Source organism: Mesocricetus auratus, unplaced genomic scaffold (genome assembly GCF_017639785.1).
Source record: "Mesocricetus auratus isolate SY011 unplaced genomic scaffold, BCM_Maur_2.0 Super-Scaffold_4256, whole genome shotgun sequence".
Taxonomy (NCBI): Eukaryota; Metazoa; Chordata; class Mammalia; order Rodentia; family Cricetidae; genus Mesocricetus; species Mesocricetus auratus.
In genome coordinates this window covers 99,501,908-99,517,719 of record NW_024429182.1, presented here as the reverse complement: position 1 = coordinate 99,517,719, position 15,812 = coordinate 99,501,908, and the positions used below count along the sequence as shown (strand labels likewise).

The 15,812-nt window shown below is 43.7% G+C and overlaps 1 protein-coding gene across 2 annotated transcripts in view; it reads right to left on the bottom strand.

Moving 5' to 3' along the window:
* The window catches only part of Uvrag (UV radiation resistance associated), a 238,447-nt gene that overhangs the window by 19,902 nt on the left and 202,733 nt on the right, over window positions 1-15,812 (bottom strand). For both annotated transcript variants that reach the window (XM_040758261.1, XM_040758264.1), the window contains exon 14: window positions 841-932. In XM_040758261.1, coding sequence (XP_040614195.1) covers window positions 841-932 — 92 coding nt within the window. The remainder of the gene's footprint in view (window positions 1-840; window positions 933-15,812) is intronic.

Sequence of the window (15,812 nt, the reverse complement as noted above, 5' to 3'; positions counted from 1 at the left end):
ACTTGTGTTAGGTATCACCTGGTTTATATGTTTTGAGGGCGGTATGGAGTATTACACACCCTCCTGAGACAAGCTGGCTCAGTTACAGAGACAGGGACATATAAACATCGACAGCCACTTTTGTCATCACAGGTACTGTTATTATTCTGCATTAAACCTTGATTCTGTTCCTGATTTGGGTACTGGGGCCAACATCAAGCTTTGGTCTATTCTGATACTGAGTAGAGTTCTTTCGACAGCTGAGCAATTGCCTAAGATGGCTTCTTTGTAAAGAAAGACATCTGAGACCTGTCACTCTGAGGTTCACATGGGACAAGGACAAAGGCCAGAGATCAGCCAGAGACACTATGTTCTCATCATCCTCAAGGCCCATCTTCATGGCACAGGAGAGAATGAAGCCGGCCGGTACTGTACTTTTTCCATCTTAAACATCTTATTTCATCCTCACAGCAAACTGGTGAGATGAGCGGGCAAGGATTAACAACAAGGAAATCTGTTTCAGAGAGGCCAGACTTTAAATCCACACACTGTACAAGAACACCTGGGCGCAGAAGCCAGAGCTTCTTCCACGAGAGCAGCCAGTGCCAGCCATCAGGGCCTGAGTCCCTCTCACAGGATTTGGTGAGCCATCATCCACTGCTCCAGGACACAAACTTCAGGGTCCCTGAATGGCATGAGCCCACAGTTTCCCTTTACTCAGGTCACATGAGTCACTCTAAGCGATAGCCTGCCTTCATGGGACAGCACGTGGTGACAAAAGCACATTTTAGTAGCATGCTCGAGCTTTCCAGGCACCTCGCCCACATCCCAGACGTGGGCGTCAGACATAAAGTTACTTACCACCTGACCATGAGTCCATGCTCCATGAAGTTTTTCAGGTTAGGAAGGGTTTGCCTCAAGTCTGGAGTCCCCAGGCCATGCTGGTATCTTAGCTGCAACAGGAGAACAGAATTGTAAGATGTTTTGGCAGATTCTAGGCAATGTTCAGAAAGGTGAACCTCTGAATGAACAAACATTTAAGTGTGTGATGGCCATACCAACTGTACCAGAAGGATGGCATTTAATGGCTCTTCACGTACCATTACCTTACACCTTCAACTTGAAAACCATGTGGACAAACATGGGTCTTGATCTAGTCTTTTTCATTCCTAGACCTGGTAAGTTTTTCTAACACTATGGAAATACCTCACAGGAGTAGTTTCATTTAAATTAGAAAAAGATTCACTTATTTCTCTTTTATGACTGTATGGCCTGCATGCATGCATGCATGTGCACCACAGGTGCCCTAGGGCCCAGAGGCCAGAAGAGAGTGTAGGGTGTTTTGGAACTGGAGTTACAGGAGGTTGTGAGCCATCATGTCTCCACAGCCTTTACTTTTAACTTAGTGTACATGTGATGTCTCTCTGTGTGTGTTGGTATGCACAAGTGTATGCATGAGAAAGCTGGGAGAGGCCTTTGGGCCCCTGGAGCTGGCGTTATGGGTGGGCGGGAAGAATCAAGCCCTGGTCTCTACTTCACACTCCTCAGCACTGAGCCATCTCTCCAGCCCTCAGAAAGTTAACTTCATTTACGGCAGTTTTGACAGAATCTATGCTCTCCATTTCCCTACAATATTCACCCTTGCAGTGGCATCTTGCCTTGCCAGTGAGCTTGTGGCAGTGGCCACACCGTTTGGGCGTGGTTTTCAGGTAAGGAAGGACATGACTGCTTTAAGGTAGAGAAAGAGGCGGGTGGGGCACTCTCTTGGGTCTTGGAGAGCATCAGAAGGGCGGTGACTGCATCTTCTGGAGCAGGAAGGCTGTGGTGGCAATTTACTCTTATCTGTGTAAGCTGTTCCCCAATAAAACGCCTACTTATCATTTATCTTGGGTCTGGTGAACTCCTTTTTCCCCCACTTTCACACCGTGTTTTGTGTGTGAATGTGAGGGGGGGCTCTTGAGGTTTTATCCTTAGCAACACAAAAATAAAGTAAAGCAAATTTAAGAGTTAAGTAAAACTGTTACCAAAAGTTAACACACAAGCATTCGGTACTCAGTTGATTTTTCTGAGTGACCCTTAATAAAGAGTTTACTCTCTGGAACTGAGACAGTAAAGGAGAATCCCAAAACTCAAGTGAGTTTCTAGAATGTTCTGAATGAATACATACATCAAGTAAGGAGGAAGAAATAAACTGTGTTAGAACTAGAGGGTGTCTTGGCTATTATTTAAGCCAATGGCAACTTCCTCAGGGCCACAGGTTCATCAGTGCAGACAAAACTAGTCTGGGCCTGACGACTGATGGGAAAATTGGTAACAGCACTTGAGAGGCCACAGGAAAATATTCTTTCCCTTTCAAACCTAGCTTGGTGACCCGAATCACCTCCTGAGATTTGCTAGCCTTGAATTATAAGATCTACTCCATATTAAATGACATCATTCCTTATATTAATATAAAAGCATTTTTCCATACATTGATAAAAGCAAAATAGCTGATATCCCAATATGACATTCCTGAATTCATTGTTTCAATAAAAAGTGAAATTGTTTACACATGGCATGAAAATTTTACCTGTGATTCATACTGAAAAATATTAAATATATAAAAAAAACCATGTGGAATAGCAGGAAACTGTGACTCTGGGCCAGCACAAAGTCAACCGCCTGCTCAGGCTTCACAATGCAAGGTGGGTGTTGAGTTGTTTTCAGAGACCACAGTGAAAATTTCTCTCTTAAGTATGATTTCAGTGAACGAGAGAGAGAGAGACAGAGAGAGAGACAGAGACAGACAGAGAGAGACAGAGAGGGAGAGACAGAGGGAGAAAGACAGAGAGAGAGGGGGAGAGAGACAGACAGACAGAGAGAGACAGAGAGAGAGAGAGAGAGTAAGCCTCCACTGAGGCCTTGACTGTTTGATACACTACTGTGTGAGCTAGCATGGAATCTCAGGATTGTGGCTCAGGGAGAACACTGGACTGGCTTTCCAGCCTCTGCAAATGAAGAGATGGAGGCTCATGAGGGCCCGTGGCCTCGCAGCTGCTCAGACTGGAGCCTCGTGGTTACACTTTTGCATTCTTCAGTTTTCAGTAAAGAACTGAAGGAGAAATGTTGGTATTGTGGGGCAGACATGCAGCGCAGATGGGTGAGTGCTCTCTTGATACACACGAAACCTTGGGTTCAGTTCCGGGCACCACATAAAGTGGGCATGGAGGCAGAGGTCTGTGATCCTAGCACTCAGGAGGTTGAAATAGGAGGACTAGAACTTGAGTGTCATCTTGGGCTATATAAAGAGTTTAGGGTCAGCCTGGAGTACATGAGACCCTGTTTCAAGAAACAAAAAGTTCTTATCATACATGTTTCTATATAAACCAGTGTTTAACAATAAACCACAGGTTTTACCTAGGAAGCCTAAAGTACCACAGGTTTATAATGGAAGAGTAACAATGGCTGCTCCTCAGGAGCATGTTTCCAGCTACTTCGTCCTCACTTCATCTTTCTAAACCGTTAACAGTTCCTGCCATCCCACCTCCCACAGCTCCTACCACGTCCCTTCTGCAGAAGACGGGATCCAGCGCCGTGCACCACTCTCTCACACAATCTGATCCGCTCTTATTACACTGGGAATTCCACTCTGTCTGCTCATGCATGCGTTCCCCTCACTGTCTTCAATATATTCAGTATTTTTTAGTTTTTGGAAACAAGGTTTCATGTAGCCCAGGTTAGCTTGAAACTTGCTATGTAGCTAAGGCTGTCCTGTCCCTTAATCCTCAAACTTCCTGCTTCCACCTCCTACATGTTTGATTATAGCAACCTGATTTCAGCATCCCATTTTTTCTTAAACCAATATTCAACGCTGAACTTAATATGCCTCCATAAACACTGCTTAGTGCTCATCCGCATATGGACTGCTCCCTTTTTGTTGCTTGTTTGAAATCAATAAGCTGTCTTTTTCGTCGGCTTGCTGAATTTTTAAATGTACCTATATACTCTCTTGAATTGTGATGAAACCTTAACTCTTCTCCATCTGATTAAACATACCATATCCATCTATTAAATATAAGCCCATTTCTCCCTGAAGTGATGTATTTTCTGAAGTTCACTTACTGGAGTTTCTTATGCATGAAGGGGGGATGTTTCTTGCCAAAACCAGTGTGCAGCCCAGGCAAGTACTCAGATAACAAACAGCCTTACTATCATTAATATACGTGCATATTCTTTCTGTTTGATCCCCAAGGCAGCTACCACTAGGTTAGGCTTAAAACTTACACAATAATGGTTTGTTCCTTTACTAATTGGAAGGGAATCAGCAAAGGAAGAGCTAATTTTGACTCTGGAGGAACAGTGATTAAAAAACACACATGCTGATAGCTTCAAATAATAACACAGGGAGATGGAAAGACTGACACATGATGTAGGTGGTGACAGACCCAACTTGGCTGTGTGGCCCTGTGCAAATTTCTTCCTGGGTTGAGTTGGTCAAATATTTTCAAGCTTTTAAAATTTCATATTCTTTAACAAGTTACCCTGGTACGGCACTGTCAAAAACAGAAAGGGAAAGAAAAAAGGCAAAACTGGAAAAGGCACAGAGGAGGAACTGGGCTCACCAAGTTCTGGATGTCTCATTCACTCATCCAGTACAACTTCTAGTGCCCAGAGGTGAGTTGTCTTTGGAATTACACATCTGGACAGATTCCCTTTTTACCATGTAATCCCTCTAGTAAGTTATGGAACCAAGAGAACCAATAGCATTTGCCTTCTGGCCTGCTGTGGGGACTGATGAGTATGACAGCAATTCTTGGTTGTCAACCTGAGCTGCTGGGTATACCTGTGAGGGATTTTTCTTGTTTGGATCATTTGAGGCAGGAAGATCATTTTAAATCTGGAGTACCCTCGCTCTCTGGTAAGACCATTTCTTCTCTGGTGTATCAGAGCCTACTTCTTCTGGATCCTGATACATGCTGAAGACCAGCTAAGACATACAGCCTCTGGGACCAAACAACTATTAGATTCTTAGACTTTCTGTTAGGAGGGAACCATTTGCTGGATTAGCTGGACCACAACCTGTAAGCCACTCTAATACATTATATATATATTCCACATCTCACATCTCTCTCTTCTCTCTCCTCTCTCTCTCTCTCTCTCTCTCTCTCTCTCTCTCTCTCTCTCTCTCTCTCTCTCTCTCTCCCCCTCTCTCCCTCTCCCCCTCTCCCCTCTCTCTCCCTCTCCCTCTCCCCTCTCCCTCCCTCCCTCCCCTCCCTCCCTCCCTCCCTCCCTCCCTCCCTCCCTCCCTCCCTCTCTCTCTCTCTCTCTCTCTCTCTGGAACCTAGAGAACCCTGACTAGTACAGAGTCTTATTTACAGAGGATGGAGACTCCTGAGCCAGCTCTGCCTTTCAGAGGGTGAGCACTGGAGAGGCAGAGGCAGGAGGATCAGAAATCCAAGGCAGTAAAAAAGCTGCATTCCTGTTTCTCTCTGAGACCTTGCCTCAGCTCCATCCAAGCCCACCATCACTACCTGTTAGGCCTGAGCCCAGCTACTTCTACCTCTTTTCCCATGGGGGAGAGTAAGGAAAGGGATCCAGGCAAAGAGAATATTGCTTTGGGTCTAACCACTCCAGATTAGGCTCTGAAATAAACACCTTTTGTAACAGCCTCTTCCTGTACCACCACCCAGAGGCTAGGCAGTTCGTAAGTGAAATTTTGGTTTCAATTAGCCTGAAGTTCAATTTCCTCTGATTGGTCTAGGACTCCATGGAAGCAATTAAAGTTTTCTGCAATTCAATGGTAGGCAACGGGGATAAAAAAAAAGTGCTTGTAGATAATAAATTAGATGGGAAGTAGACAAGCGATGCTGTGGTTTCCCTGGATGAATTAAGTACAGCATTGTCTAGGAGCAAAAGAAACACTCTATCCTCAAACAGCCTGGAGGAGCTGGCTCTCTAGATACTGAAACAAATGGAAAGAAAAAGGGAACAGAGACCACAACACCAACTACAGTCATGCCAAAGTCCAGGAACCATTTTCTTCTCCCACCTCTTTTTTTTTTTTTTGTATAAAAATACAGTACGCCCTCTCATGTGAGACAGGTTGACCTGGATGTTTGAACTCATGAGGGCTTGGAATGAACTGGTTTACCGATGGTGAGTGAAGCCACATCAGCAGGTATCACACTGTACAACTTCAGAGATGGAAAAAAAACAGAGCAAGAGTGCACTTCTGACAGCTGTTGCTTGGTGAGTGTCCTACTGAGCAGAGAAGTTGGTTTTCATATCCAAGTACTCAATTTGAGTTTTAATTTTTAAGCACAATTTTTCTAGGTCAAGAAATACTCTAGGGGTTTAGGAATCATTTTGTCATCTAGGTTTTGGCAGAAGAGAAATTCACTTTAGACAACTTGTTCATACACACACACACACACACACACACACACACACACACACACACACACCAAAGTACACTCATCCACACAAGGCCACTTATTGCGTGGCTTATTAGTTCCATATGGAGTCTGAGCTGGGCTGCATGAGATGTTTGATACAAACCGTCTGTTGCTGTGAGGGAATGTGGATTAATATGTGGCTTCAATAAAGGTTACTAAAAGATCAACACTTTCGTGATGGGATTACAATGAATTTGACTACAAAGAGAACTGGTCTGCAGGAACTGAAAAGCAAGAAATTAAAAATGTACATATGCATCAAAGACTTTAACTTTAGAGTTCTGGCTTACGTAGTTAAAAATCTCTACAGGATTGGTTCCTAATATTTCAACTCAGGATGGAAAACTAGGGTCCCACTGACTTGAAAAGAGCTAGACTATGAGCTTTAAAAAAGGGCACTACCATGTCCAAACCTGCCTTGCTAGAAGAAACTACAACTCATTCAAAGATGTGGAAAGGCTACTTTGAGAGTTTTTAGCATGAGCAATCACACGGTTTCTTAAGACTGTGCCTTAACAACATATAACTCCAAGGAAAAGCATAAAAACTTGATTGTGAGCCTATGGTTGAAAGAACAACCTAAATACTTTCCCAAGCCCATCTGTAAACAGATGACAGTCTTTTCCAGGATAGATGGGCTGTAATGTAAACACTGGACATGGCCAGGCATCCAGGCTAACAGCTCTACAAAGCTCCAGACACTCTCTAAGGCACACACACTATACACTACCCTCAGAACATGGACTAATGAGAGAGCCAAACGACACTGAAAACATCTTCTCACCTGCTTCTCTCCCACTGAGGGAGAAGGCCCAGCAGAGACCAGAGCAGGCCGAATCCAAGCCTCTGGTTCTAACTACAGGCTCTTTTCTTGACACCACATTGCTTCCCTATATTTATGAAGCACAGGCTGTATCTCAGTCAGACTTATCCTTACAAAATCCCTCATATCACAAACATCCTCTCTATCAAAATCTTACAATGAAGCCACTCTACCCAGTCAGCTTGGTGAAACAGTGAATTCAATTGGGGTTATGTACAAGAACATGGGTGAGGGGTTACCTACAGAAGCATGGCAACTCACAGGTAGTTCCATCATTCAAGAAAATTATGTCCTGTCTAGTTACCATTAATGGCTTATCCATCCTCAAAGAGGGGTGGACCTTATGTGCCACTAATGACCTAGACCTGTACAACTTCATAAACCCTCTTCCCGCCTCTGAGGGATGTTAGTGGACCCTATCATGTCTCCTGTGGGTAATCACAGCTGCTCTGATCTTGAGATGACTACAGCCATGTCACGCCCAGAGGACAGAGTTCCAGAACAGCGCACCATTACCCGCTTCGACTCCACAATCAGCCTGAGTCTCCACCACTGGCAGCCCTTGTGAGTCAACTCCCGGGGATCAGGAATTAGCATTAAAGTGAACAAGCAAAGCACACACACGTGGAAGCTGCTGTAAGCAGTTTCAATCAATCACCTTCAAAGGAAGGCATGTGCTAAGGGTAAACAACTCTGTAGAATCCACTGGTGTAGAAGCCCATGCCGTACAGCAGGCCCAACCTTTACGCCTGTCCCCGTGCTGGCATACCAGCACACCCCGATTTCACTCATGACCTGTTCTACATTAACCTCTGACCCAATCAGATCCAACTCAACATTCTGCCTCTTGTTAATGCAACCTGGAAGTATATATTAGACCCAAATCACATTAGAGTATAACAAAGATCATTTTCCAGAAGGTTGCAGAACAGTCATAAGGAATAATAATAATAAATGCAGCCTTTAGCATTTGCCTCCTCTCATTAACGACTGAGATCTGCACAGGTTGTTGTATGTGGGAGGAGTTTATGCTTTTGGCTGCTGAGTGGTAATCCACTGTATGGCTACACCCCCAACTGCTTCTCTATACTAGCTGATGGCTATTTAGTAGTCTCTCTGTTTTGCATATTAAGTAAGGTGCTTTAAATACTTGGATACAGTTTTTGGTTGGATTTGTTTTCCTTGTAACAGTATCGGGGAGTGGAATTGTTGCTCTAATGGCAGATATATAGTTAATTTTATTTTAAAGATACCAAAGTTTTTCAAGGAGGTCAATATTTTACATTCTTTGCAACAGAGCATGAGTGCTTGGGTGGTTTTGCTCACTGTCAGCATTTGACATTGTCAGTGTGAAGATTTTTAGCGATTCTGGAGCTGGGAGAAGCTCCGTACAAGGCTCAGTCCCTAGCATTGAATAAATAACCCACCCCAGTGCCTGTGCAGCTGTGTCCCTGCTGACTAGCAGTGAGCATCTTTTTTTTTTTTTTTTTTTTTTGCTTGTTTGTTTTTTGCGTGCTTGTTTGTCTTCGTTGTTTCCTCTGGTTCACCTGCATTTCCGTGAGCTGCTGCTGAATGCCCATGAACCACTGGCTAATCTTAATACCTTCTAGTTAGCAGTCCTCTGTTTAACACCACTTCTATCTAGTCTAGCTACAACAGATCTTGATGATCTCAATAGCACTATCCTATACTTCCTAGGGATCCACAGGGAGAAAGACAGAATGTGTGGGGAATACAATGAAAATATTCCCGTAAATTCAGAGATTCCTTCAGAAGCATTTAGACAACTCAGGAGGGAGTGGTGACTCTGGTCTGTAACCCACCCTTGAGAGGCTTTGGTAAGGATTGACAGCAGTCCCAGTACAGCAAGACCCTGCTCCCAAATCAGGGAACAGATGACTCTATCTCAGTTTCACTGGAAGGAAAAATGGGCTTAGGGAGATGGTTCAGCTGGTATAGTGCTTGCTGCACAAGCTTAAGGACTTGCATTCGATCTCAGCACCCACATAAAAGCCTGGGCACCATGGGATGCACATGGATTCCCAGGTAGATTCCTGGGACTTGCTGGTTGGCCAGTCTAACCGAATTGGCAAGCTTCAGGTCTGGGAGAGACTGTCAAAAATTAAAGAGGAGGAAAGTAGACACCAGACATAGATCTCTGGCATCCATGCACACATATGCATATGTACAAACCAATCCTAAAAGTCTGTTACTGTAAATAACAATAGGAACAGAGGCCCATTCAGCACTTTCTAAGTGATACAGTAGCCACTAATACCATATCTGATCACTAATAGCGATTACTCAGTTCAATAATTATTGAACAGTCTGGGTATGGTGATGGTGATGAAAGCAGAGAGATGTGTGTGCATATATGCATATGAGCACATACATATGTAATAGGGAATTTGGAAATAATTTGAAATTTAGAGACAGAGTTAAATTGTAGAGTTTGAATTTTTACCCCAAGTTTGTGAACCCTGCATTTTGATTCTTAACCACCTAAGAGTGATGGTGCTTACAGACATCTCAATTAATTTTCAACCTATGACCATGTTGCATTTAGCCGGAGGGTTTACCTGTACAGTTTCATTAATATTCAAAACAATCACACAAGATAGGTGGTATGAACTCAGATCTATGTGCAAGGAAGTTTAAAGTTAAGGGTGTTGCCCGCCATTTCCCCAGGAGCAAATATGAGACACAGGCATTTGAATCCAACTCTGAGGGCTGGACCACAGCACACAGTTTAAATATTTATATGCTGGTGAGTAAATATTGTCTTCGCTTGCTCCTCATTTAATAGCATCACCTAGAGAGGAGACCACCAGTTCTCATCAAAGAAAAACACATTCCTTCTCCTGATTTCCATTTCTAACAGTTATATTTCTATGCAGCTGTTGTTAAGTTAAACTACACATCATTAAATTAATTCCCATAATATCTTATTGTTCTTTACATTTGCAAACTTCTCCAGTTTTTTTCTTTTTTAAATCTGGTAATCAAGTGCTTTAGAGGGAATAGGGTTCTCTGGAATGCACTTTTCTTTCACTAATTTTTTTTCCTCTAAAAAGCTTAGTTTTATGATAATATAGCTACTTTATGCTTTTCAAGTTGTTTTTCGGAAATTCACTGACTTCACACGTGTCCACTGTTTAGTCTTTGGTTGGTCATAAATAAACAGAGCTTCAAAAACACCCCAAGCCAGCAAAGAGCATTGTTGCTGCTCTCCTGATTTGTTTTGGAATAATCCGAGTCATTGTTTGACCTAACAACTCATTAAAAAAGCAATTCATTGGGTATATTTGTATTAGCCAACTTCCTTTTACTAGAGTGAAATTCCTGAGGCCATTAACATATGAAGAGAAAAGAGCTATTTTGGCTCATGGTTTTGGAGGTTCTGGGCTGTGATCAAGAGGTTCCCCTGCTCTGGGCCTCTGGTGAGGTAACACATCATGGCACAGTATGGCACAAACTCATCATCTAATCAGTCAGGAAGCCAAAGACAGGAAGAGGAAGACATCAGAATTCCATAATCTCCTTCAAGAACTCAATGATGTTCCACAGACGCCATTCTCCTTAAAGATTCCCCCACCACCAGAGGGCACCACTCAGGACCAATGGGGGATACACCCATGCTGAACACACTGTGTGCAAGGTCTGAAAAGGGATCACAAAATGACAGCTATAAATACTCCTTGGAAAGAGATTACCCATTAAAGAGTGACAAGTAAATCTATAAAGGAACTATAACTTCCTCCTTTCTTTGAGTTTGAAGTGGATCATAGCAGACACAATTTTAAAATGGTCCTACTGCCTTTGTTATCTTATGTTTACAGCAAATGAAGCTATCATTGGGTCTAATCTAACCACAAACCTTCAGAAGCACCCCCCCCGCCTTGAGAGGCAGCAAAAGAGAAAGTCTGAGAAATTGGAAATGAGAGAAGGTCCTAATGGGACATTTCTGGTCAGAAGATGAGGAGTCGTACGAGAGAAAAGGTGACCCTCCGGCTGACAGCCATCAAGAAAATAGTAACCTTAGACCTCTAGGTGAAGGGAAATGAACTCTTGCCAACAATTTAAACAAGTCACAAATGGATAATTCCCACGAGCGTTTCGGTAAGAGCAGGCTGGCCCAACACCTGATTTTGACCCTGAGAGACCCTGAGAAGACAAGCCAGATGAACCAGACTTCTGACCCACACACTGTGAGATAATATAGGCAGGTGAGATTCCATCTGTCCTTCATCCATCACGAGGCCAGGTCTGAGCAGCTGGTGACAGATAACATTCAGATGCAGGATGGCCAGGTGAGAACATCTGTGAGACTCTATCCAGCACTTGCAACACACATCTCTACGCCTCTGCCGTGATCCAGGAACCCTGTGGACAGCCCCGGGGAAGCACACTGGGTTGTGGGCAAACTATTTTAAGTGTCCAGGGGAAAGGGCTAGAAGCACTAGAGAATATCCCACTTCACCTCATTTGGGGACTCGGAGTTTTTATTCTTCATTGATAGTGGTTTTCTAAAATCTCTTCATAGTTTCATTAGGGTAAGAACTGAATTCAGATGTTCGAAAGCTCACAGGATGCAGATTTGGGTCACTCATAACACATGAACAGGGCAGGTCTGTGGCAGTGACACATGGTACAGAATCCAGTTCTCATGCTTTGGAGGTACAACACATACATTCTTTAAAATGTTTTGAGCATAATAGTCACAGTTCAAATATCACAACACTGGAAGGTAGAGGCAGGAGGATCAGAATTCAGTGTCATCCTTAGCTATATAGTGAATTTGAGGTCAGCCTGAGTTACACTGCTTCAAAAAACCAAGTAAGAGAGTCAATGTAAATAAGACAGAGATAATCACTATAAGTAGTTCATATTAACTAGGACTGATCTATTAGGTAAGAGATAAAGTTAAGAGAAATAAAAACTAGAATAAGGCAAAGCAATATTATTTTACAGATACATAAATATAAATCTAAAAATTCAAACAAGCCAAGTAAAAACTCACTGAAACATACGATAGCTCAATGTGCATGCACACACACCAAAAAGCCACCACCACCCTACCCACAACCAAACAAACCAAGGATGAGTTAGAATATGATAGAGTATCATTTTAAATAGCAAAAAAGATAAAATATCTAGAAATGAACAATCAGAAATTCAAACTATTTATTAAGGGAACCTTACTATCATCCCACTGGAAGATGTTGGAGGCCACAGGAAGTGGAGACTCATACCCTGCACTTGGCTAGGACGGACTTATAAACAAAAACACTCTGGTGGCATGTTCTAGGCTCTGCTTTAAGTGTTGTATAATACCAACCTATCATTGTAAAACTCTAACAAAGAAGGTCCATTTTATCTTCATATAAAAAAGTTTATTTCTACACAAAACAATAAATACAGGGCTAGAAAGATGGCTCAGTGGGTAGGGTAGAGAAAACCAGCTCCTCCAGGCACACGAGTGTAGTGTGGGGAGTGGTAAAAGTAAAAACACACTCATTGCTAGATGTCCTTGCCCCATGCAGGGTGGTTAATGCATTTTGGGGGAACTGAGTTGTCAAATACAGGAGGGAAGTGCACTTGCCCCCCCCTCGCCCCCCCGCCATGTGAGGAGATCCTTTCGGGAAAAGTTCTTGCGAGGCACAGGACTGAACTATTACCTGGACACAGGAGAGAGGGTGAGGTAGGGCACTGGAGTCTGAAGACTAGGAGGCAAGAAGGGCCATGGCAAACGTGAGCTGTGTCTAGGCTACTGGGCAAAGAACTTTTTTTGCTGAATTTCATACAAAAAAGTAGGGCTGAAATTTTTTCTTAATAAATAAAGCTTATATCATGTGCTCATCACCTAAGTAGGCATGGACAACTTCAGATAACCTGATGGGGTGTGAAGAAATCAGCACAGATTGGCTTTGCTGTGTTAAAATTTCCCTGAAATGGGCTGCCAGGTAAAAGCTTAATTTTCCTTTTAAATATCACTCTCTGGTACTATTAATTTTTGGAAAAACTATGATACAAAGCTGCTAATTGAATCTATTAGTGGTTTCCAGGACTATGCCAAGGCTATTAAATAATGTGATCTTCTACCTTCAAATTACCACTTTGACATTAATTTCCTAGTTAACGCCCCAAATTTCTGACTCAACAATAATATACTTAAAAGTCAAGTTAGCTGGTGGCACGTGGCTCTAAACCCAGCATGCAAGAGGCTGAGGCAGGACTGTCGGTTTGAGACAGGCCCGAGCAACACGCTGGGACATTTTTTTCTTAAAAAAAGAAACAAAGAAAGAAAAAAAATTCAGTCCACATGAAATGGCACAGGTGACTTAATATTCCAAAGAGCCCGGAAGCTGGAATTCTCGTTTTGCTTTGCCTTGCTAGTTACTACTTGTGTGGTCCTGCAGGATGCCCTCTCCCCTGCCCCAGTCTCCCCTTCTTCTCCCCAGCTACAGGGGCTCCTTAGCCTGCACCTTCTAGTCATGGTGGGGCTTAAGATGCTGTAGTCCATGAGTGGCAGGTGCCTCACAAATGTTAACTGCCCCCCTCTCCTTCCTTTCCCTTCCCTTCCCTTCCCTTCCCTTCCCTTCCCTTCCCTTCCCTTCCCTTCCCTCCCCTCCCCTTCCCTCCCCCCTCCCTTCCCTAAGAACATGACTGTGGTCTGCAAAACTAACCATCACTACTATATCTTTCTGCCTCTCTCATCATCAATTTTTCTTTCTAACTTCTTTTCCTAAAAAATTCTATGTTCCTATGGGGGGGGTCTTAATCGGATAAGGAATGTTTAAAAAGTCAAGACTTGCTCATGGGTGACTGAAGTGAGGGCATTAGAAAATAGACAGAAAAACAAGGGGGGGTGACATTGGTGGGGTCACTAGGAGAGAACAAATAATACAGGAGTTAAAAACAGACAACTATTCAGGACCTAAGTTTACCAGCTGTAATATATCCACTTAATGAGTATCAAAAGGGATGTGAACTACCCATCCAACCAGCTTTGCTAGTGACACTGTCTAACCTTCCCATGGAGGTGCAGAGATGAGAGGCAGCCAGACCCATGTACTCAGTCAGTCAGAAGATATTGAACACCTTTTTGTCACAGGCCATGGGCTCTGTTACAAAGACACACCAGAAAAGGCAGCTCCGGTTTTGAAAGGAATCATAAGATTAAGGAAACGTTACTTAACAGTCAGAGACACAGTATGGTAAAAATATCACAATGGAGGGCAGTACTCAAGCATAGAGAAGCAACCCTGACTAAATCCCAGGAACCACAGCCTTCAGGCTAGGCACTGCAATCTGGAGTTTGCTAGGAGAGAGGGAAGCAGTCCTCCAGACAGGGGCTGTGGAGGAGGGACAACAGCGGCAGAGCAATGCAGCCTGCTGCAGGGACAGCAGACCTTAAACAGCAGGGCTCCAAATTCCCAGGGTCCTGAAGAAGGAGCTGGTGTGTCAGGTGACAGTGACTGACAGTGATGGGTGTGCAGAGTAAATAAAGCACCTCAAAGAAGGATGGTCAATTTTATACAAGGGCGGAAAAGAACCATGGGGTAGCGACATGGACAAAAATTCCCATGCCCCCCTCTCCCTCCATCATGTTCTTGCTCTTGTAGACTTCCAGAAACAATTCTCCAGTGGAAGGAGGTGGCAGGTTCCCATTCAAAGAGAAAAAGGGACAGTTCTATGGCTGCCCTAGGGGAGAGCTGGGAATGTGTGTAAGACATTGGCCTACCCTGCCTGGAGGTGTCTTGAGCTCCATTCCAATGCCCCTGAGGGCGGCTGCTGAGGTTTCCTTCAGATGGAGACAGTTCTGGTGTCCTCAACAGGACAGGAGAGGTCCTGGAAGCCCACAATGGACTGTGGAAGGCCTGCCTGGAAATAAGCGTGTGGAACAGTCTCTCACGAGCAAAGTCTGGTGCCAGGATTACATAGCAGTGACAAAAGGAGCCCGGGGAAGCTCAGCTCCCTTGACGGAAGCCTTGCCCTTTTTGGCTCTTTGGTTCTATGGCTTTACAGAACAGACTTATCCAGCAAGTAATGCAGAGACTTAATTTGTCCCAGGCATCCCAGCCCACTGCCAGGCAGTTCTACCTGTTAAACATATTATTTCTCTGGTGAGCTAAACATTTTGCCTTTCTGATTTCTAAATATTAACCCAGAGCCTCAGCCAGGTTTAGTTTCACTCCTCTTGGACAACCTTCCAAATATGAAGATGGCTATCTCCTTCCCTTGGACATATTCTTGACTTGTGTTTTAAATTAAGTAGAATAATGTTAGATTTAACATATATTCCTGGGCTTATCAATAACTTCCATTACAGTTTTATTCTGTATCAGAGTAAGCTTTCATGAAACCACAGTGAAGTAAAGGTCAACAGAGAAGGGGTCCTTGATTCCCCAGTGGCTCTGTGTTTTGTCTGTGACAATGGCTGCCTGGTGAGAGCACTTTCCCAGTCTCTGCCTGTCCCTTCCCGAATAGCACTGCGGGTCTTGGGGTAAGCCCTGCCTTTGAGTCTTTACAGTTATGCCCCGCCATGCTATGCCTTTGCCTGACACAGCCTCCTA